The sequence below is a fragment of the Lepidochelys kempii genome, chromosome 2, assembly GCF_965140265.1.
Source record: "Lepidochelys kempii isolate rLepKem1 chromosome 2, rLepKem1.hap2, whole genome shotgun sequence".
In the NCBI taxonomy this organism is placed as follows: domain Eukaryota; kingdom Metazoa; phylum Chordata; order Testudines; family Cheloniidae; genus Lepidochelys; species Lepidochelys kempii.
Window position 1 is genome coordinate 32,663,977 of NC_133257.1, and position 25,176 is coordinate 32,689,152.

Here is a 25,176-nt window from a genome sequence, read left to right on the forward strand (position 1 = left end):
GTATTTTGTGCCACTGCGCAGGCACAGAATTCATATCATCCTCATATTTCTTTGCTTCCCCACAGAAAAATGACTTCTGAGGGAAAAGAAACGGAAGCCGCAATAGTGGTCACTCGCTCCTCCCCGGCAGCCCTGAGCTTTGTAATGGGAGCCAGATGGTAGAACAACTTTTGTGCACCTCTGGAGTAAGGACACATAATCTGAAAAGCAGCTTGGAATTTGGAAAGGAGGAGTCCAGAGTCAGAACAAGCTCTGTGAAAGTTTGCAAGTTAAATTACCTTGCATGGATAGTTAATGACACAAGATCACCCCCTTCTGAACTACTTCTCAGACTTCTTGCCACTACTTTGCTAAAACACAACCATACTTGATTAGATACTGGAAATATGCAACTGGGCTGCACTATTGCCATTCGTTTATTTAAAAAAAATATATAGTTTATTACAACAACTGAGAATTAATCATGTAAGAGAGCTCTTCAAATATGACAGTGTTTTTTAAAAAAATGTGCTTGTCAAATTGGGAAACTGGAGTGCCATTCAACTATGCTGCCAGCCTGGAAAGACACACTCAGAGGAGTGTGTTGCATTTGCTTTAGAAAAAATATTACAGACTAAAAATAATAAATGACGACAACATGCATGCAATTCTGGTGAACCCACATCAAGAAGTCTACTATAACACAAAGTATTTTGGATTCCGTGTTCACAACTAAGGCAACTACAATAACTATTGATGAACCTACCTTACTGGATGTTTGCCTAGAATTAATCACTGTAAATGGAAGACCATTTAAACTAATGGAGGATTCAGGATTTTGCAAAATTGTTGACCACTTACTGGAAGGCCTGGGGAGGAAACTTAAACGGAACGGTGAATGTGTACGAGACAAAATTGCCACTGTAGCACCAACCATTCCGGAGGGGATCAAAAAAGAAATCAAGGGATGATTAATTTAATTGAAAGTGTATTGTGCCACACAATTTGGCGGATCCCTTTTAGGGATTAACATTTGATACGTTATTGCGGAACAATTTGTTCTTTGGACCATAGCATTGAAAGAGATCAAAGAAAGACACATCTCTGAATATTTAAAAATCTATGATTGTTAAAGTGGTTGGTATGTATGAAATCACCCCAAGCCATGTAAAATATATAATATAATAATATATATATAAAAATATGAAAGCAGTGAAGATAATGATTGATGACCAGGAAACTGGAAAAACAGAATAACAAATTCAGAATGAAGAACAAACAAAGTTTACTCTTTTAGGAAGATGTTAAAGAAGATATGGACCAGATCAGAATGATTTGATTCATATGGTTGAAGAAGCTGTACTTAATATATCTGCTGAGGCCATGGGTGTAAGATTGAAGGGAGTTTACTGTCCTGCCCATACACTACATCTTGCAGTTGAAGACTAATTCAAGGAATGCACAATCTGACCTTATTCATAAAGCTCAATATGTCTGTGTTTAAAAAAACAAAAAACAACCAACCAAACAACAAAACTGAGAAACCAAACAATATTGGTAGTGATCAGAAAATTCAAATAAAAAGCTCACTCTTAGATTGTCCTACCAGGTGGCGCTCAATTTATTACTTGAGTGACTCTTGGAGCTCTGGGATTTCTGACAGGACCTGGCCACATCAAACCATGAGCTTTATATGACAAAAACAGAATGGAGTGCCATTGAAGGCATCACAATTGCATTGAAGCCTGCTAAAGTGATGATAAAGATTCTTCAATATGAACAACTGACCATGGGTGACTTAAGGTGCTTGGTTAGAATTTCAACTGGAAGTATCAAAAGTCTCTTCTCCTTTTACTGAATCGTTACTGGCTTCAATGAAAAAATGAAGAAAAAAATCTGTTTTTGAAAATTATATCTTTCTCTTATGTATATAGCTTGATCCTAGATATCCACTACTACTGTCAGAGGAGAACAAAGTCAAAGCAAAATTTCATTCCACTAAAATGTGGACAAAAATGGAAATACTTCAGTCAGAAGTAAAAAATGTGATTTGAATCAATATCAGATCTTTCAATGTTAGACAGATCTGAGGATGAATTGGAACTTCTTAAAGCTTGTGAAATATCCAAAAAGGAAGATATCTGGATGAAGAAAAGGATTGGGCCAGTTGATTCATTTGTGGATGAGCCGTGTCTCAAGTAAGAAAGAAAACATATTAGGCTGTTGAACATTTCTTGGCAACATAGATTTTTCCATTGCAACAAAATCTTATGAGTGTGGCTTATGCTGAACGCCATTGATGCTAACAATGTGCAAACCCAGCAGAACCAGATAGTGAGGATTGAGTGAATTGAGAAATTGCTGTAACCTTCTCTTGTGATTACCTCAAAAAAGTGTGTGAGGATCCATTTTTCCTATGCCTTTTTAGAGCTCTGTACCAGGGCTAGACAGCATAGTTCCAGTGAAAAGCCACCACTTGAATGTGAGCTCTGATGCACAGATTGGTTATAAAGCCAGAAAGAATCAGAAATCTACCCACTCAGTGATGATAGGCAGCAGGTTTAAAACAAATAAAAGGAAGTACTTCTTCACACAACGCACAGTCAACTTATGGAACTCTTTGCCAGAGGATGTTGTGAAGGCCAAGACTATAACAGGGTTCAAAAAAGAACTAGATTAAATTCATGGAGGATCGGTCCATCAATGGCTATTAGCCAGGATGGGCAGGGATGGGATCCCTAATCTTTGTTGAAGCTGAATTGACTCCGGGGGATGGATCACTTGATGATTACCTGTCCTGTACATTCCTCTGACGCATCTGGCATTGGCCACTATTGGAAGACAGGATACTGGGCTAGATGGACCTTTAGTCTGACCCAGTATGTCTGTTCTTATGGTTCCCCATTTACAATTACATTGTGAGACATATCAGGCAATTTTTAATTTTTTTAATGTGTGCCATGTTGGATTTGTATTGCTCTGGACATTTCTTAATCAAAACGTCGTTGTGCAGTACCAAGGCAAATGATTTATAGAAGTCTAAGCATATTATAATGACGTTATTCCCTTTTCAGAGTAGCAGCTGTGTTAGTCTGTATTCGCAAAAAGAAAAGGAGTACTTGTGACACCTTAGAGACTAAATAAATTGGTTAGTCTCTAAGGTGCCACAAGTACTCCTTTTCTTTTTGTTGTTCCCTTTATCAACCAAATTTTTAATCGCATTTTAAAATATCAAGTTAGTTTGGCAAGATCTATTTTCTATAAAATGTGTTAATTAGCATTAATTATATTAACTTTATTTAATTGTTTGTTAAGAATCCTTTCTCAGCTGTTCCATTATTTTGCCTAGGATCAGTGTCAGGCTGAAAGGCCTATAACTGCCTGGGGTCATCGTGTTAACTCCTTTTAAATGTTGACACAAAATTATTTTTCTTTCACTCTTCTGGAACTTCCTGAGCATTTTGAGAGTTATTGAAAATCAATATTAATGATACAGAGAGCGTCTTGGCCTGCTCTTTTAAAACTTTTGGATGCAAGTTATCAGGACCTGCTGATTTTAAAACGTCTTGTGTTAGTAGCTGTTGTTCAGTATTCTCTGTAGTTACTGTTGAAATGGGAAGTATTTCATCATGATATGAATGTATCTTCTGTTTTTACAGAATAGAAGTATTACAGAACAGAAATATTTATTGAACAAGTCTTCCTTTTCTGTATTGACAGCTGTATCGTTTCCATCTAGTAACATATCAGTGCCATTGTTAGGATCACTTTTGTTGCTAATATACTTGAAAAAACTCCTTTATTGTCCTTAACTTTGCTGGCCATCCATTTCTGCTTGTTCTTTTGCTACAATTTCTACAATTACTAACTTGATTTGTAGTCATTGCTATCAACTTTTGCTTTTTTTCCATTTGCCTTTTCATTTGTTATACACTGTGTTTTTAATTTTTATAACAGCTTTCACTCCCCCTCTAAGCCATATTTTTTTTTTCTCTTAAACCAGTGTGGCCTTCTTTATCAATTGTGACTTTTGGGGCATCTAATAAAATGTTCATAAACAGTTGCCCATTATCATTCACATTTTTCCATTCAAATTCTTTATATCGGCTGCTTTGGCTTATCATTGTTTTCACCTTTGCGAAACTGGTCCTTTTAAAGCACCAGCTATTACTGGTTTGGACTTGATTCTGTTTGCACATGTGACAATTTGGGGGAAGTCTGTAAAACGTACGAATTCTGGTTGATATTGTGAAGTTGTTGCTCTGAAAAATTGCAGTGTCATAAATTACCCTGTGTGTGTGTGTGTGTGTGAGTGACCATTGCGGATAGACTAGGGACAATTGTTGCTTGTTAAAATTCAATGACTGCTTATTCAATGTGAAGCACTATGGAACAATGGGTTTTCTCCATCTTGTGGGTAGATGCTTAAGGAGGTAGTCATCCTGTTTTCTAGTGTGATTTGGTGGTCTGTCGCAGACACATAATAGTACCCTGTCTTTATTTGTTACGACATTGATCGGTCAGCATGCAAGATCATTTTCTTCTGAGTTGTCAGTGACTTTGAAATCGGTAATCTCATTTTTGACAGTTTGCTATTCTCCGTCCGCTTCTGTGCACTCCATTCTTCCTAAACAGGTTATAACCATTGATTTTAACATTACTGTCATGCCAATCTTCTCACCAGACTTCAGCAGTACCAACTAGGTTTAATTTTTGTTCAGAAATGAGCAATTTCTAATTCCTCTTGTTTTACTACACAGGCTCCTGGTATAGATGTATAGGCAATTAAAAAATTCCTATCTTCATGTCCTTTTTTGTCTTGATCAATTTTCTCAACATTTTGATACTGTGCTTGTTTTACCTGAGACAGAATAAAAAGATATATGGTCTCCAGAACCAAAGTTTCTATTACTGTAGCTCCCATCTCTGGATCAGTTTAAATGACTGAAACTTTTGGACATTTCTTCTGCAACAATCCCACATTCTAATACATTCATCTGGTAACCACTGTATCATTCAAGATTTAAGATCAGGCAGTTCTGATCTGCTTTCATCAAAATGTGGGAGCAGAATCAGCTGCTCCAAACTCCACTCACAGATTTTAATAAAGAACTCCCCCATCTCAGCAATTTCAAAATCATTAATTTCCTCCTCTTCCTCCGTTTAATAATAGGCATTTATCATACACAGTTTTCTACAGCTGTCTAGTAAAGGAACCCTTCAAAGTTTAATGATAAACAACTCATTAACCAAAGAAGGTTGTTTTAAAAAATCTGATTTTGTTTTCCACAATTGATTTATTGTCAAAATCATCATGTATCCACTATCTTACTGTGTTTGCATAGTACCGAGCATAATAGGCCTTTTAGCTGCTACTTTATTATTAATTTGTATATTAAAGAGAATGTCAAAACTATGTGGGAAAAGCAGGCAGGACGAACAACCCAGAGGTGGAAGCCACTGAGTGATCTGTGTTGGCAGTGAAATCCTTGGGGTAGCTTCAGTAAACTTTCTCATTCCTTTTCTAGTGGATAGCGAAGTAGCTACTATGGACTCTTCCCTTTCCCCTCCAACCTCTCTTTCTTTCTTTTTTTTTTTCTTCTTTCTGATTTACAGATTATGTTTAATGAAGAATTTGGGAGTCCCTTTGTTATAGCCCACAGTGTTTCCTTTGTAAAGTCAGATGTGCATTCAGTAGCTGGGCTTCTCCTTCGAGTAGAAAAAGATGAACTGGATGCAAAAGGAAGTGGCTTCCATGTGTCCTTGGAGTGGGTTACAATCACAGAAGTAGACACAAAGGGTGAGTATTTTGTTTATATTCTTGGCAGATATTTTGAAAAGCTGCAACCTCACTATTTAAAAAAATTATTGTATATGATTTGTCATTTCACAATGCGAGTTATTTTAATTACGTTTTTCAAAACTTTAACTCAGTTTTCTATCTTGATTATTTTTTTTTTCCAATTTGAGTTGGGGGTGGGGAATGTAAACCTTTAATTTGCTAAATATCTCTGAGGCCAATTAACGGATAAACAATACAGACACTTATTTGATGTGGGTGACTAGAAGAAAAGGTCAGTGCAGTAGCACTTCACATATGGAGATGTAAATGCAAATTCCCAGAGTGGTCCCAAATAAAAATGTTAGGTCCTCTCACCGTAGTCTTAGCAAACCTTTGTTCCAATCTCCAAACCACTGGACAATTAGGTACTGTTTTCAGCCTCTGGTCTTGGAACTTGAATGGTAAGGGAATTTACAAATTAGGATTAGAAGATGAATATAAGGAGACATAGTATAGGTATACAAATCAGTAGTATATAGAGAGAACATTGAATGCTCTTTAACCTTTTCTATAGTAAAAAGAGCAAGGAGACATTGAATTAAGTTGAAAGGCAACATATTTAAATCTGGCAGTGATTTTTGTATACAGTGATTAAACTGTGGAACTCATTGCACTTAGATATCATTGATGCCAAGAGTTTAGTAAAATCCAGCAAAGTATATATGTATAGATATATATGGTGAGATAGCTAGATGAATGAGTTAATAATATAAACATCCATAGTTGCATTAAATAGGCTAACTTTTTTATAAGGAATCTAAGACCACATGTCTGGGAATATAAGCCAACGAGTAACTGATTGCAGGGGTGGGGAAGCTCATTTTTGAAGTTTTAGGAATTAAATTATTCCTGGCTTGTAAGGATCATAGAAAATCAGGATAAGTAAAGTACAGAGCAGCTAATTTACTTTTTTCTGTCATCTTGGTTCGCTCTCTCCCCGCCCCTGCCTGTTCCCCTCTTTCTCTGTCTTAACATGTTTTTTTTTTTCTCCAGCCTTTTCTCCCAGATCAAATTTCTAAGGGTCTGTTGCAGCCTAAATAGCATATCTGTGCCTTCTGGTCCATAAGCATTCTTTTAGACTCTTGGATGCAGAAGATACTGAGTTAACAAGACTGGACTAGTTTCAGAGTGGTAGCCTTGTTAGTCTGTATCAGCAGAAAGAAAAGGAGTATTTTTGGCACCTTAGAGACTGACAAATTTATTTGAGCATAAGCTTTCGTGCACTTCATCAGATGCTTATAGTGGAAAATATAGTAGGAAGATAGATAGATACACACAGAGAACATGAAAAAATGGGCCATACCAGCTCTGACGAGACCAATCGATTAAGGTGGGCTGTTATCAGCAGGAGAAAAAAAACTTTTATAGTGATAATTAGGATAGACACAAATCAGACATCAAGAATTAGAACATTCAAAAACCAGTTGGAGAAACAGCAGAACTGGAATTAATCTGAAAACTGGACACCATTAAATTAGGCTTGAATAAAGACTGGGAATGGATGAGTGATTACACTAGCTAAAAACTATTTCCCCATGCTAATTTAAGTTACTCACACCTTCTTGCCAACTGTTTGAAATGGGCTATCCTAATTATCACTACAAACGTTTTTTTCTCCTTCTAATAATAGCCCACGTGAATCGATTGATCTCATTAGAGCTGGTGTGGCAACCCCCATTTTTTCATGTTCTCCGTGTGTATCTATCTATCTACTGTATTTTCCACTACATGCATCTGATGAAGTGGGCTTTAGCCCACAAAAGCTTATGCTCAAATAAATTTGTTAGTCTCTAAGGTGCCACAAGTACTCCTCATTCTTAAGACTGGACTATTTGATTCTGCTCAGCTCTGTTACCATATATAGTATCCTAGCTCTCAGGGAATTAGACTCCATTGAACATGCTTATGAGGTCTCTAAATGTTTTAATATTAGAGGAGGCTCTTTTCTAGATGACTTGTCAGTTAAGAGTGAAATAAATGGCCTGAAGATGTAATAATAAAAAAAAGGTTTGGGTATTGTTGAGGAGAATTCTCTGTCTCCTCCTTCCTTACCACTATGCTGAAGCACTCTAAAGATCAGGATGAAGGTCCCATGCTGCAATTCAGTGGTTGCAGGAGAGGAGCTCTGTACCCAAAGGTCCCACATTCTTTTTGAATTTATAAAGAAGCATCTAATATTAGCCACCCCTCCAGTAAGGCTCAGCTGGGCACTGTGGGAGAACTATTCCAGCCTAGATCTACGTTAATTCCTCTTTGCATCATAGCAGTGGGAGGTGGGGATTTTAAAGGGAGTTGAGAATCTGCAGTTTGGAGCATGAGATTAAGGAAATGACTTTTATGACCTCCCCTCCTCCTGAATGAGTATAACCTTCATCTGGGGTGTTGACACTTTTTGTGTTGCTTTTTATGCTGAAATTTTTTTGGCTAGATAGGCCTACCTCAGAGCTAGTCTTTAGGACTTGTAAAGAAAGCCTGCTAGTATTTTCAGCTGAATTTAGCTCTAATGTTGTATTGTTTATCTGTTTCAGTTGATTATACTTTTGTTTAGTCTTCCTTGTACTAACTTTGTTTCTATTTTAACTTCAATTTTTGTTTCGAATTTTTACAAAAATTCTTGGAGATCCCCTAATCAGTTGATACAGAAGAGTAAAGATTTATTCATTCTGTATGTTCTAGTTAAATGACCTTTAAATTTCTTTGTATTGACTACTGTTTTTCTTGTTACTTTTTTGCTCCTTATCTTTCCTGCTTATTCTAAAGTACAGCTTTAAGGAATAAAGAGAGTAATGCATACTTGTATATATCCCCTGTATTCCCATCTATGTGAGCATAACTGAGCATAACTGTGTGCTCATTCTGGTTTAAGTTTAGTGAGAGTATAAGAAATCATCTACTCGTAAAGAGGAATTTTTTCACTATGCTGAAAACTCCACCAGTGTTAGCAGGGAAGTGCAGTGTTACCGTACCATGCTAGCTACCAGCATTGACATTTAAGATGGCATGTCTGCTTTAAGGCAATCTATGTGCGCAGAAGGAGCCAATTCTATTGTACTGAGCTTTAGAAGGTTTTATACTATATTCCTTACTAAAGGTTGAGGGTCTTCAGCTTTCTCCATAGTCATTTTAAAGAACTAATGTGAACATTAAATGTTTAAAATGTCTAAACAATGTTTAAAGAATATTCCCAGTCAATGGGAGCTGCAGAACCAGCACTTGGGGCGAGAGCAGCTGGCAGAGTCCCCTGGCTGCCCCTAGGTATAGGATTCTGGGAGCCACGTGAAGTCACAGCATGCACAGAGCAGGGCAAGTCCCCGACCCCACTTCCCAGCTGGAGCGTCAGAGCAGGACAAGCCCCCAACCCCGCTCCCCAACGGGAGTTCAAGGGCCAGATTAAAAGGTCTGATGGGCTGGATGCAGCCCACAGGCTGTAGTTTGCCCATCTCTGGTCACGTGGGAACACTGATATTCATCCCAGTATTCTATGCTGCCTTCATATGTGGATTTTCTTTTTCCATTAATAAATTTGGTTATGTAAAAAGAGCAAAATATTAGAGCTGAAGTCAGCTATGGAAATCCAAAATTATTATCTTACTCTAACTTTATGTACACCACTAGAAATATATGGAAAAATATTTTTGTTTAGATAACACTTTAGGGAATAGGAATAATACATTTTACCTGGAAATAACATGGCTGTTCTAATAAAATCATTTGTGCCTCTCTTCTTATCCTCAGTTAAAGTGTACAGAGTAGATAACCTTGAAGAAAAGGTTTTACAAGAGGGCTGTAGATTAAAGGCAGGTGAAAATACCAATTTTTTGCTGAAAATGTTGGAGTTTCTTTAATTTTCTTCAGACTTCACCATAATGTTTTCATACTTTTTTGTGAGTAACTTGGGAAAAAATCAATTTCCAAAAACTAAACCTTTTTGGTTTGGTTTTGTTGGAAAACCAGAACATTGTCAAATACAATTTTTCTGTATTTATATATATATATATATATATATATATATATATATATATATATATATACACACACACACACATTTTTACAAAAAGCCATTTTTCAAAATTTTGACCAGCTCTACTGTAGATGATACATGGACTATATACCTCAGAATAAGTTTTGCTTCTCTTTCAAAGAGCCAATATTGTTTACTTTAATCTAGCAGGTAACACAAGGTATTCTTGTTAATTTTCTGTGTAACAGGGTTTTTATCAATGAAAAGGCTCAAACCAGCAAGAAGTAGTGATCAGTCCTTTCGACTGTGAAGTTAGGCAACGTAAACTTCTTCAATAACTTGGTACTGGTATAATGCCTTTTGTCTTCAAAGTGTTCTACACACATTAATTTTAAGAACCTAATACAAGATATTTTAATGTTAGTCATAACATTATTTAAATGAAAATTGTTCAATGTTACTAGCTGGTTGTATAATTGAAAGTGTACATTGAATAATTGAATATTTACACACTTATGGCTGTAGCCTTTACTCAGTTCATTCCATCAATAGGCATTCTGCATAGGGTGGGCTCTTATTGTTTGTACTGTACACCCCTATGAATCCAATACCTGTCAAAAAGCTCAGTACCATTGTGTGCGTCTGAGCTGTGGGAATCCATGCCCCAGTTGTTCCCTCTCTTCTCTATAAAATGAAAAGCCCAGCAACAGCTTGGACTCTGAACTCCTGGGATGTTAAATGAATGTCTCATTGATTTGGTGAATATTTCTGCATGCCTTTATGCCTTTACAAGAATGACAGTTGCCCTGCCACCTTAATGCACAGAGAGATTGCATTTATGTGAAATTTTAGGGTTTTGATAAGGGAAAGCTTGCACTGGAAAAGGAAATCTTGATGAGTTTCCTTTGGTGAATAAATTCGAGTGATAAAACAGCTGAAATTGAGACTGATTATAGATAATTTGCAACTCACTGAAGAATATAGCTTGGGATATTTGTTTCATTGCTGTATAATTTGATGATGTTGATTGAAGACCCTGGTTACAGGAAACTCTTCCTATCCTTGAATATTAATGATAAATAGGCACATTTTCTAACTACAATCAATACAAAAATAATAATGAAGTTTTTCAAAAAGCAAACTTAAATTGTAAAGAACTATATTTCTCATTTTAAAAATATAATTCACAGTGATGGATGAGCCTGACTTGTAGATTAAATTAAATAAATACATCCATGTGAAGTTGAATTGAGGCAATACAAAAGCCTTAAGTAAATTTTTTATAAGTGTGGGATCATGATGCTTCATTTTTGTTGCCACCTCTGAAGAAAATTGTGTATCACAGAAATGTATGGATGAAAATATGAAAACTTTCAAAAGTGAAAGCTGGGAAGTCCTCCTTCAGAGAAGATTTTGGATGAACAATGTCATGCTCACTTGTAACTGTGTGCGGACCATCTGCGGTAGAAAACTTCACTTAGTTTTGAGGTATGCCCTTCAGGACAGACACGCTACTCTTGTGCACAGTGCTCAGATGATGCATGTTCTTTGTCCAACCCTTATCTTTTGATTTGGATGTTCCCAATTTCTGGTCATCCCTCTTGGCCCCTTTTTCATTCTGCCTGAATTCCACTAATTGGGATGTCTTGTTTTCAGATGTGTGATCTAATGTTTTAAGATTCTGGGAAAACTAGAAATTTTTGGTCAGTGTGCTATATCCTCAAGCTACTCCCTGGCTAGCCTGTGATCCACGGGTACCTCTAGTTCCCCTGACATCCTGGGCAAGAACGATTGAGACTAGTAACTAATCCCCCTTTTCCTGGTTGGAAACAGGTTGCCAACTGCTCCTGGCAGAGGTGGTATAATCTTTTGTAGGGCTCTGGGCCAGAGCAAGTGGGGGCCCCTCTGCATCCCTTCCACATGCAGTCTCCCCCAACCCCACCTATGCATCTGCCGGGGAGTGGGGTCAGGGCGCAGGGGTTTCCCCCGCTCCCCAGCAGGAGTGCTGGGCAGGTGGAGTAGGTTTGGGCATGGGGGAGCCCCTTTTTCCAAGGCTCCCCCTCAATTCGCCAGGCCACCTGGACATGGGCCCAGTGACTAATCCGCCACTGTCTCCTGGCGGAGTTCAGATGCACCTGTACAGAGCTTATAAATTCTGTACTGCTCTACTGGCTCTTTTAACTATGCACTTCTTTAAGAGTGCTGTTGTTGCACGCAAAAACTGTGCATGCTTCATAGCTGTTAGGAAATACAAGTAGATGTTAGTTAACTTGGCCATATTACATACACTTTCCTTGTGCAACGTTGTCACACTTATGTTCTTCTTATGTTTTTGCATTTCCTGAGTGTGTGTTGCACTAGCCTAGTATTGTTCCACCTTTAACGTTGCATTAAAAATAATTTTGATTTATTGTAATTATAAAGTTCAATGAAGGAAAAGGTGTGATTAATCATTTAAAAACTAAATTACAATTGTCAACATGCAGCAAAATTTAATAAGAATTATAATCTTTCAACCACTTTTTTTATAGTAAGCAAATAAATTCTCTAAACCTAGAACAAATATTATAGTGCTGTACTTTTTAGAGGGAAGTATAAAACTTGATCAGCAGCAAAACTTTATTTAAGGTTTTATATCAGGAGCAACTGCTATTTAATCACATTTTTGTCAGTATACATATTTCTTTTTCCCTTAAATATAGTAGGAAACTTTTTTCTTTTTCTTATTAATTATACTGCTCATATCTGGGGTTGTCCACATCTGAAAATGTATTCATATCACTACTTTGATAGACTGGATGAAATTAAGATATAAATCTAGATCTCACACACATTGAAGTGTCTAGACAGTTACTGTTTGGTATGCAAATTTTTTCTTGTTTGAAAATAACTTCTATATTTGTTACCTGTTAGAGGAAAAAGTGTGTTTCTATCCTTTCATCAGGAATGTTGATTCATAATCACTAAATCTATATAAAACAGAGGATGTGAAGCCTAATAGAAACCAAAACAAAAAGTGAGGAAATGCCAAGTTTAGGCTGTGAACCCTCTGTGCTTTAACTAGTTTCCAGGTATTTTATATCGGGGGTAGCCGTTTTAGTCTGTAGCCAGAAAAACAACAAGGAGTCCGGTGGCACCTTAAAGACTAACAGATGTATTTGGGCATAAGCTTTTCTAACCCACTAAAGCTTATACCCAAATACATCTGTTAGTGCCACCGGACTCTCTGTTGTTTTTCAGGTACCTAATGCATCTCATATCTGAGTCAAAATACATCTCTAGTGCTTCTCTGTGTATCAGATGTGTCCCAGTAGAGAGAGACAATTTGTCAGAACTCTGACTGTCTTAAGTGCAAATGAACTGTGTGTGCACATGCATGCATGAGGTTTTTTTGTTTTTAACACTACCAGATATCTCTTGTTCATGGTCCAATTGCTTGATAGGTTTTTTAAAATTTTGTTAGACCTCTGAAACATCTTTGCTAACCAGATGACAGCATGTTTAACTAGTAAACCACAATACATGCTTCATGATCTATATAATAAAACTACAGGATTGTCAGTCTGAAGCCTAGAACGTACTTTGAGTCAGTGTGTTGCAATGGAAGCATGGTTGAGAGCTTTTTTGTTTTGTTTTGTTCAGAGTATCACCAGGTTGAATCATCACTGCATTTTAGTCTATTACTATACAGTTTTTAATTTCTCAGCCATTTTGACTTTATGAATTACACCAAGAGTTTTAACCATTGTGATGTCAAAGTTAACTCAATCAATCTCCACTCTTACTCTACAGCAGTGGTTCTCAAACTGTGGGTTGGGACCCCAAAGTGGATTGCAACCTCATTTTAATGGGGTTGCCAGGGCTGGCGTTAGACTTGCTGGGACCTGAGGCCAAAGCCCAAGCCCCCACTTCCCCACTGAGCGTCAGGGCTCAGGTTACAGGTCCCCTGCCTGGGGCTGAAGCCCTTGGGCTTTTATCCACCTCTGCAGGCTTTGGCTTCTCCCCTTTCCCGACCCTGGCCAGTGGGGCAGGGCTCAGTCAGGCTCAGGTTTCAGTCTCCCCCCTCCTGGGGTCATGTAGTAATTTTTGTTGTCAGAAGGGTGTCGCAATGCAATGAATTTTGAGAACCCCTGTTCTACTGTTAACTTTATTGCAACAGTTTCATGGGCTGTGTGAGCGAGACTGCACAGATGGTAGATTACTTGCCTTAACTGCCATACTCAGCACCCAACTATCACTCACACCAATCAACACAAATCTCCTGGCACAATCTACTCCAGACACAAATCAACACACCCAGCGTACACAATAACCCCAGACAGCACTCCGAAGCCTAGAATATCTGAGGCCTTGTCTACCCTTGGAAAGCTAGAGCCGGACAGCTGTAGCGCTTCAGCGTAGACACTACCTACGCCAATAGGAGAGGTTCTCTTGTCAGCGAAGGTAATTCACCTCCCCGAGAGGTACTAGTTAGATCAGTGGAAGAATTCTTCCATCAACCTAGTGCTGTCTGCACCTGGGGTTAGGTCAGCTTAGTTACATCACTCAGGGGTATGGATTTTTCACACCCCTTAGTAATATAGTTCGGTTGTCTAGCTTTTTAGTGTAGACCCAGCCTGTGTCAGTGTGACATGACGAAAACAGCTGTAAGCATGGTTGAGAGCTCTTTATGTTTAGAATATCACCAGATTCAATCATGACTGGGATTCGTGGTCTGTTACAGTCCAGTTAAGTTCTCAGTCATTTTTGGTGTTGGTCACATATGGCTTTACAAATTAAACCTGTGTGATTGTATAGGCTTTCAGCTACTAGTTTAAAGTTAACTAACTACAGTAACTCCTTGCTTAACATTGTAGTTATGTTCCTGAAAAAATGCGACTTTAAGCAAAACAATGTTAAGCGAATCCAATTTCCCCATAAGAATTGATGTAAACAGGGGGCTTAGGTTCCAGGGAATTTTTTTTTTTTTGCCAGCCAAAAGAATATATATACACACACACAGTATAAATTTTAATCAATTTAATACTTGTACACAGTGATGATGATTGTGAAGCTTGGTTGAGGTGGTGGAGTCAGAGAATGGGATATTTTCCAGGGAATGCCTTACTGCTAAATGATGAACTAGAGCAACTGAGCCCTCAAGGATTAACACGTTGTTAATATAGCCTCACATTCTACAAGGCAGCACAAATGGAGGGAGGGGAGACAACATGGCAGACAGACACACACACACCCTGTGTTTGTGTGTGAGAGAGAGAGATGCGCATTGCCCCTTTAAGTATGCTGATACCACTCTAAGTACATTGCCTTTTTAAGTAGATCAGCAAGTTGAGACAGCAGCTGCTGCCAGCATGCTCCCTCCGTCCTGAGCCCTATGGTGTCCTGTCCCGTCCCCACCAGCTCTATGGAGATGGGGTAAGCAGGGGTAGGGGGACACCCCTTCTCCCCCCCCCCCCCCCCGCAGCAAGCAGGAGGCTCCTGGGAGCAGCTCCAAGGCAGAGAGCTGGAGCAGCACGTGACAGTGGCGGGAGGGACAGCTGAACTGCTGGCAACTGATAGCCTGCTGGGTGGCTGCCTCTCTTTCTGCAAAAGAAGTGGACAAAGCAGGCGGCTGCCAAACAATGTTCGAAGGGAGCATTGTGCAACTTTAAACGAACATATTCCCTAAATGATCAGCAACGTAACAGCGAAACAACATTAACTGAGATGACTTTAAGTGAGGCATTACTATGCAGTAGAACATCTTGGGAATGGAGGTTGTTCGTAAAGTCTGAAATGTTCGTAACTCTGAACAAAACATTATGGTGGTTCTTTCAAAAGTTTACAACTGAACATGAGACTTAACATAGTTTTGAAACTTTTCTCTTAATTTAAATGAAACAAGCATAGAAACAGTTTCCTTACCTTGTCAAATGTTTTTAATCTTTTCCTTTTTTTAGTAGTTTATATTTAACTCAGTACTATACTATATTTGCATTTTTTTTCCCCTCTTTCCCCCGTCTCTGCTGCTGCCTGATTGTGTACTTCTGGTTCCAAATGAGTTTGTAACTCTGGTGTTTGTAACTATGAGGTTATACTGCATTTTGAAAAGTGGGGTGGGGGAGGGAGCATCATTGCTAAGATCTTGTATGATATACTTCTATCCTGGGGCAAAACATTATGATCATCTTCAAAAAATAATAATAATAATAATAATGACATAGCTCTTCTATAGTGCTCTTTTATCGTAGACTTCAATATGGTTTTTTTATGCAAGTGTTAGTACAACTTTAATGCTTGGCATTTACAAGTACTGCTTTACATTTTTTCAAAGTATATTAATAATACTAGTTATTGCCTCTACGTCCTGTTGAAGTAGATAATTAGGGATAATATTACCTACCTTGTAGATTGGGAGTCTGAGCCAAACAGGTGACTTGCCTAAGTGGGCATAGTTGGGATTACAACTTGAGAATTTTTTCACCACTATTTTTTCACCACTATTACACCAGTAGGTCACACTGCCTCACAGTTATAGTGATTGTGAATTTTTTTTAATAACTTGATTCGAGGATCCTAAATCACTGTATAAATGTAACGTTGGCAGGCATCACTTTGCTTAGTGCTGAGATGCAGCTACCTGTGTGAAGAAATGTGCTGGCTGTCTATTAGTGCTCAAAAACAATACTATGTCCGAATTGATCAGACCCCTTTTGGTGGGGATTTAGGTAGGCAGAATATAATTTGATTTCTTTTTTTAAGAGATCACTTCCACTGTGCAGCTTTTCCCTAACATTATGCTGAACGATGAGTATAATAGGGTATGTGCTCTCAGAGCCAAACAGATTCCAAGATCATTAATGCTGTCCACATTGTTGTTGTCTGCTGTTCTCTGGACAATGTCTCCAAGGACAAAAGTGAACCATTTTGCCAGGAATGGATTCTATACAACTGAACTTCTAGATGGGTAGACATAGCCAAAAAGTGCACGTGTCATTATTGGGGCAGAATCCACACATGCAATAGAAATCAGAGATGCTTTGTGCATTCATATAATGGGTTTGCATGGTCCAGTGAGTTGGGGCAATTAAATAAATTATGTATATATGTGTACAGTAATATGAGTGAATAGGGAATGAAATAGTATTTGTAACTGTGCCATGGTCATTCCCTGGGTGTAGGCCAGATCTAGAAGGTGGGTTTTTTTTCTGAATTTGTATTATGTGTTTTGTATACTCAAGTCACATACCTCATCACACGGTTTGACTGTCATAGTATGTGTGAAAACTTTCATGCTGGTCTATAAAAACTGGCCATATACTTAAACACACAGCTTAATTGTGGGATTGATACGTTGAAATTTATGAGGGTTTTTTATGCGTGCTGTTTAAACTCAAAGCACAGTTTATGGATTACTGTGATGAAGTTCCTCCAAAGTAAATGTAATAAACTATGGTAATGACACCTTGTGTGCATGTTGAACTCTTTATTTGTAAACAAGCGTGTAACAGAAACTCACAATGTTAAAAACCTGGTAGGCAGACTAGCTGCCAGAAAAACGTACAACGCAACCAACAGAGCAAAACCCACCGATTAGTGGAAATACAGTGCACAATGGTGCAAAACACTTAGACGCTGGCACTGAACAGAGTTTCTGTTCTTTTTGGCCCTTCTAGTGCATTTCATGTGCACAGGCTGCTACTGGACTAGAGTGAAGTGGAAGACTGTAGAGGATATATTTGACAATTCCAACTACAGGTCATTCCTTGTGATATAAACCACCCAAGCCCGGTGTTATCCAAAGGGTGCATGGCCTGCAGGACAAGGTAGCATGGGGCTACCGTAGGAAGAGATCCAGCTGGAGCTTTCAGTCTTATTGCCATGAGCATCATCTCACACAGTTCTTTCTATGTGCTCTATCTTCCTCAACTTGCATTCCTGCTCCAAAATTTGCACTGCCAATCTCTTTATGCTGTTCAGCCTTTCTCTTTTCCCACCCCTGCCACCCATGCCTTGCATCTTTGTCTCTTTGGTATTCCAGCTGCTGGTTGGCCTTCTGCAGGATTTCACCCATTATTTTGACTTGTGCTTGCTTCCTCTGTGCCCACGCAGCACAGTTCACACCCCAAGGCTCCTTGTTGCCCATGCAGGTCTTGCCCACATGCTCAGTGTCTAATTGCCATATTTGGGGTCGGGAAATAATTCTTCCCTGGGTCAGATTGGCAGACTCTGGGGGGGTTTCACCTTCCTCTGCAGCATGGGGCACAGCCACTTGCATGTTTAAATTAGTGTAAATGGTGGATTTTCTGTAACTTGAAGTCTTTAAATCATTATTTGAGGATTTCAGTAACTCAGCCAGAGGTTATGGGTCTATTTCAGGAGTTGGGTGAGGTTCTATGGCTTGCAATGTGCAGGAGGTCAGACTAGATCAGCAGTTCTCAAACAGTGAGTTGGGACCCCAAAGTGGGTCATGATCCCTTTTTAATGGGGTTGCCAAGGCTGTCTTAGACTTGCTGGGGTCAGGGGCTGAAGCCAAAGCCTGAGCCCCACTGTCTGGGGCTGAAGCCTGAGGGCTTCAACCTTGGGCAGTGGGGCTGACATTACAGGCCCCCTGCTAGAGGCTGAAGCCTTTGGACTTCGGCTTTGCCCTCCCCTTCCTCGCAAGGCAGCGGGACTTTGGTCCCCCCACCCGGAGTGGCAGGGATCAGTCAGGCTAAAGCTTCGGTCCCCCCTCCTGGGGTTGGGTAGTAATTTTTGTTGTCAGAAGGGGCTCGTGATGCAAAGAAGTTTGAGAACCCCTGGGTTAGATGATCATGATGTTCCCTTCTGGCCTTAAAGTCTGTGAGGTGGAATGGCCTGCTGAGGCAAATGAAAACATGTTACAAGGAAAAAAAAAATACATTGCATTTGCTGCATCTGGAGGGGCGTTGGCAACCCCAGGGGAAAAGATGCTACTTTTTATCATTGGGTTTTGTTTTTCACATGCAAAAATTTATTGGCTCACACAGTCCTGTGAGCTCTACCCAGCTCAGCATCAAGACTTCAAACATCATGATAAGATGCACTTAACAAATTCAATGTAAATCATTTACAAATCCCCACCATTTTCCCCTGGGGTTGTGTGGGGTGGGTGCCACTCTCTGTGCTTTACTGCCTGTGGTTTTACTGTCTTTTTAGGCAGGGCAACCACTGGAGAATGTGTTAGTTCTGGAGATCCCTGACTGGCAGTGTAACTTTTCATCTGATGGCTGCTGGTCTTCTCTGGTGGTTCCTCTGACTTTGGGGATTAAAAAGGTGCATTGCCATACACCATTATGGGCTCAGTGCTTGCTGAAGCCCTAGAAGCTACTCAAATGCTCATAGAAGAAGCAGTTAAAAAGCAGGTTCTCAGAGATGCTGTTACTATCCCTAACCTTGCAGTAGTTGGTTTTAAGCCACATAACTCGATCTCTGTACTGATATGTGGTCCAGATAATATCCCAAGCTTTTTTGAGATTTGTTTGTACACATGATCATTTCTTGCACTCTTACTGAAGAAAATGTCTTGCTCGCCTTCCACTAAAGATTGATCAGAATTCATCTGTGTTCCTGTGACTGGCTAGCAGTGCACTTGTAGGACTTCTTCCTCTTGGTGGTCATAGCTAACATAGGAGACTGTTTGTTTGTTTTTAAATGTGTTTCCAGGTGAGTGGTGAGAGTGGAAAGGCAGAGTTAAATGCCAAGCAGCTGCATATGAACTGTATTTGAACCAAGAGGGGATGCTTCCACTTCTTAGTAAGGGCTGAGAAACATAGGCCCAGGGGATTGTGGGATAGCATTGGCCAACTCTCCGGTCATGAATTTGGGGACCCAGCCTTGAGCTGCATCCATACTGCACAATGTCAGTGCTTGGACCCAAGTCCCAGCAGGACTAAGGCCTAGACTGCACCCACTTTCCCTCGTGAGGGTTTGCTAACCTGAGTCAGAAAGATTTGAGTGTAGACAATAGGGGCGATTGGGTTCAAACCTAAATCCAGGTTTTACAACACAATATAGACATATCTATACTGACTCTTAGTGAATTGTGCCACCTACTGTACAGTGTTATTTCCTATAATAGTATCTTAATTTTCCTTGGACATAAGAACGGCCATAGTGAGTCAGACCAATAGTCAAATAGTGACCACGCCTGAACTTACTTAACTTGTCTGTCATTATGTATTCTAATACAGTTTTCATATGTATAAAAATATGTCTAGCCTTTATATTGAAACATTGCCTTGGCATACAACATTTGGCAGATCTAAAATATTTGCCCATACTGGTGTTTTTGCTGGTTTTAAAAACGGATAACACCACTATATTTTGAGGAATAATAATGTGTCCTTGTATTCTACTTCCAGTAATTTCTAAGTTAGTCAGGTAATAACCTACTTACAAGTACGATAGTTTCATATTAAAGGAAATAGAATTTAAATATGGAGTACTGAACACAACTAGAAATAAATGATCAAGAATAAATTTACGATCTGTAGAGAGCTTGAACAAGATCTAAAATATCTAGCTAGCTTCTCTGATATCAATAGTTATTCAAAAGTGATTAGTTACTATAGAGCTGAGTGGATTTAGATGCTGAGGCAGAGGGGGAAATGCTCATACCAATGTCAGCATGTTATGCTTCTGTTTGTCTCAATGTATTTTGTTGGAAGCACAGCATGGGATGGATTGGTAGCTGTACATTTTGTACAAATGCTGGACAAGATGAGCATTTTGCACTAAGAAGAGCTAGTTAGCATTAACCAGGATTTTTGTGGAAGACCTGTAAAAGGCATTATCAGTTAAAAGCGGGCCATACATATATAATGTTCTGCAAATGATTATTGAAAATCATATTCTGCTCTGTATTTCTCAAGGAAGACAACTGAATTGATGACTCCAAACGCCATTAAAAATTAAAATTTCCTTAAGTTTGACGAAAACAAGAAAGCAGAAGCCGATTTCTAAAAGCTGAAAAACAGAACTTTACAATAGCAAGGCCGAATTCCATGTAGTAGTGGAGAAAACAAGAATTATGCTGCATTTTTAAGAATGAGGAGGCAGTGGGAATGCTGTGATTGCTGCTCACTATAACAAATTAGATTCACTGTTACTTGTTCTCCCTCATTCCATTGTTCATCCCCAGCCTTTGGTTCATAATATGTTAAGATTGTAAATTGCATGGGGCAGGGACTGTCTTTGTTGTAATAGTTGTAGCACCGTGCCTAGCACACTTGGGCTCTAATACCTGCTTGGAACGCTAGATGATACAGAAGTAAAAATGATAAATAATTACCATACTGGAAGAAACTAATGGTCCATCTAGTCATTTATTTATCATGTCTCCAATAATGGGTAAAGTGGGAGGCTAGAAAAATAGGTGGGAAAACCTACAGTGTACCTGATTACAGAGCTTTAATTTCAATCTTAATTAATTTCAGTCTGCTATGGCTGCTGGATATAGGTTTGTATAGCAGATCTCTTGTTTCGAGGACAGAGATGAACTGCTGTTTCAGGGCTGCAATATTATGAATTGACTGATGTGGCTGTATATTATTTTTAGGTACGATCCATTTGTCACATTTATAATTGAATTTTTTCCTCCTGGAAAATATTACTTTTCTGGTTTTGTATTCCTTTTACAGAAAATCAAAGATATGAAATCTTCAGGCGCAGAGTTCTCCGAGGAAAGTCAGTCCCTCATTATGCAGCTATAGAGCCAGGTGGGGATGGTCTAATGATTGTCTCCTACAAACCCTTCACATTTATGCAGGATGAGGAGAATCAGCTTGAAGAAAATGAAGATGGGAAAATAGCAGATAAAAAGAAAGGTAATATTTGTTCTGGTCACGTTTTCCTAGACTTCTGTAATGAAACCATCCTTCATTGTAACAAAATAATGCTAGATGATTTAATGAATTTCCATATATTAGGACAATATTTTTTTTCACTGTCTTAAATTTCATTGTAAATGTTTACTTCCTGGACAAAGAGATTTAAATATTTATATTATTTTATTTATATAATTTCTCTTTGTATATGGTGTTTGCCTTTCTTAATTATAAAAGATGCCTTGTGCATAGAGATGTGCAAAGAGTTTTGCTCTGCAGAAGACACACAAAGTTTACGCTTTCATTGCCTTTGCATGAAAAATGAGTATTACGCATGTAGAAATAGAGATTGTAATTGAGCTGTAAGTATCTGTGGAAAGAGGACATTCATTGAATTCTAACTTCTTCACGCGCAGATCCGTGGTGTGAGGGCAACCATTAGCTCAGCAGGGAGACAAAATCCTCCAAATATTTTCATCATCAACATGCTGACTGATTGTACCAGTTAGCACAGAGGACCTGATCCAGTGAAGTCTGTCACTGTCTTCTCATTGACTTCTTTTGGGGTTTGAATCAGGCCCATGCTCATTAGATTGGCTTTTGCTTTTCTAAACTGTTTGCCAGTTAATGCCTCCATCCTAAATAACCTCTAAATCATTTTCAGATCCTCTCTTTAAAAAAAAAAAAGTTCTCTCTACAGGTAGTCATATTGGTTTGCCTATTGGGTGTATCCTAATCAGGATCATTGGTGGGCTATTTTATGGAAAACACCATTTATGGATTATTTTCACATGAAAACATTTGCTGTGGTTCACTGATGTGTATTTCAAACCTTCGACAAAGCTGTAGCTAAAGGAAGCCAGAAACGTGCACAGGCTAGGTCTGTTAGAAAGGTGTGTGGGTTTTTTGTTTTTGTAGGATCGTAGGCCTGGAAGGGACCTCGAGAGGTCATCTAGTTGAGTCCCCTGCACTCATGGCAGGACTAAGTATTATCTATCCTAAGTGTTTGTCTAACCTTTTCTTAAAAATATCCGATGATGGAGATTCCACAACCTCCCTAGGTAATTTATTCCAATGGTTAACCACCCTGACAGATGGAAGTTTTTCCTAATGTTCAACCTAAACTGCCCTTCCTGGAATTTAAGCCCATTGCTTCTTGGCCTATCCTCTGAGGTTAAGCAGAACAATTTTTCTCCCTCCTCCTTATAACAACCTTTTATGTACTTGAAAACGTTTATCAGATCCCCCCATCCCCCGTTAGTCTTCTCTTCTCCAGACTAAACAAACTCAGTTTTTTCAATATTCCCTTGTAGGTCTTGTTTTCTAGACCTTTAATAATTTTTGTTGCTCTTCTCTGGACTTTCTCCAATTTGTCCACAGCTTCCTAAAATGTGGCGTCCAGAACTAGACACCGTACTCCAGTTGAGGCCTAATCAGCATGGAGTAGAACGGAAGAATTACTTCTCGTGTCTTGCTTACAGCGTTCCTGCTAATACATCCCAGAATGATGTTTGCTTTTTTTTTTTTTTTGCTGCAGTGTTACACTGTTGACTCATATTTAGCTTGTGATCCACTATGATCCCCAGATCCCTGTCTGCAGTACTCCATCTTAGACCATCATTTCCCATTTCAAGGTATACCACATCTACTGCTTCCCCCATGCACAAAGCTTGTTACCCTGTCTAAGAAATCTATCAGTTTGGTTTGACAACGATTTGTTCTTGACAAATCCATGCTGACTGAAAGGTCAGAAAATAACCACCCAAAGGTGATCTAAACGGGTGTTGGACTATATTAGCCTTTGCTGTACAATAGCTTGCCTGGACCCTCTGTGCAGATTAGAGTCTATTCCACCAGAGTTCAAGCAGCCTCTGCTGCTTCCCTAATGGACGTTCCAATTTTGGAGATTTGTAAAGCAGCTACCTGGAGTTCAGTTCACATGTTCACTCAGCACTACTCCTTGGTAGAGGGTTCCAGATCTGATGCCCACTTTGGCAGAACTGTCTTAGTCATGGGCCACTAAACTGAGCACCCACTTGGAGGACATGAGATCTCTTCTTATGAGTCGTCATCTAAAATGGAATCCATATGGACAATTACTCCAAAAACAAACTGTTGTTTACAATACAGTAACTGGTTTTTGTAATTTGTTGTCGTAGAAATGTAGGGATATAAGGGACCTCAAGAAGTCAAGTCCAACCCCTGGTGCTGAGGCAGATCACATAAAAAGCCCATCCCTGACAGGTGTTTGTTAAATCTCTTCTTAAAAACTACCAATATTGGGGATTCCACAACCTCCTTTGGAAGACTGTTTCTGGACCTTAACTACTCCTATAGTTAGGTTTTTCCTAATACAGTATCTAAATGGACACATGTATTTCCACAACCCACCCTCCTTCCCAGCTGGATCCTGTAGTTAGGAGACTGAAAGCTAGTTACGTCTGTCCTGCCCTTTATTCCCTTGGCTACAGTGTGCAAGAAGATATCCTGGGTGCAGGCATGGCCCCAATGAACACTAGTATTTAAAAAGATTCAGACCTCACACACATGGGGCACATGTATCGGAAGTGGAATATATGTGGACAACACATCTCAAAGAACCACTGTTACTGTGGAGTCATGAAGATAACTCAAACGGTGCTGAATCTAGATAATGGGATTAATGCTCACTGAGACGTAGTGCCTTTGCTTATTTGAATGAATTTGTGTATTGATTTCATAAAGTTGTGACTATTTAAAAATGCCATTTGAAACGTGAAAAAACTACAAGTGCATATTTATATTGTTCAGCTGAGTGTACACCTGCATATTTAAATATACACATGAGTGTAAGCAACTCTCCATAACTGAGACACAAGTGGACATTGGTCAAACACCTACTGGTAGCCAGAAAACGATGTTCCTCTCTATTTTTTAATAAGTGATCAGAATAGCTTTCATATGAAGTTTTCAGAGTAGAAAGTGAATAAACACACTTTACCAGATTTCTTTTTCCCACCCCATCAGCCATATACTTAGTATTTTGTAACTGACTTTGCCTTTATATGTATGCTTCCATTTGTAGACCCTGTCTATTACTGGCAACAGACTGAAGATGATTTGACCGTCACAATTCATCTTCCCCAAGACATCACTAAAGATGACATACAAGTACAGTTTTCTCCTGATCATATCATTGTAGCATTGAAAAGTCAGCCTCCTTTGGTGGAAGGAAAACTCTGTTCATCTATTGACCATGAAAGCTGCACATGGATAATTAGAGATAATAGGTATTAATAATCTACATGTTGATTTTACTTTTCGTCTTAATATATATTAAGTCAAAGTACAGTTTTATTTTTTTTAAAAATCCTATTTGTTTCTCTCCAATCCAGTCCTTGCAACAGGCACCATATAAAATCCATTGAAGTTGATGTCAACTAGTGAAGGATCAGGCCTTTATTCAAAAAGGGCCTGCTCCTGCAAACACTTCTGTAAGTTACTCATGCATGAGTAGTTCAACATGCACAATTGTCTCATGATTTTCCAGTCATTCTTTCTCTCCAAAATGAAAATGTTTTAAAAATTTC

The 25,176-nt window shown here is 38.9% G+C and overlaps 1 protein-coding gene across 3 annotated transcripts in view; it reads left to right on the top strand.

Annotated features, from left to right (window-relative positions):
* The window catches only part of NUDCD1 (NudC domain containing 1), a 149,799-nt gene that overhangs the window by 58,761 nt on the left and 65,862 nt on the right, over positions 1–25,176 (top strand). For all 3 annotated transcript variants that reach the window (XM_073330307.1, XM_073330308.1, XM_073330309.1), the window contains 3 exons: positions 5,596–5,779; positions 21,422–21,607; positions 24,672–24,876. In XM_073330307.1, the coding sequence (XP_073186408.1) occupies positions 5,596–5,779; positions 21,422–21,607; positions 24,672–24,876 (575 nt within the window). The remainder of the gene's footprint in view (positions 1–5,595; positions 5,780–21,421; positions 21,608–24,671; positions 24,877–25,176) is intronic.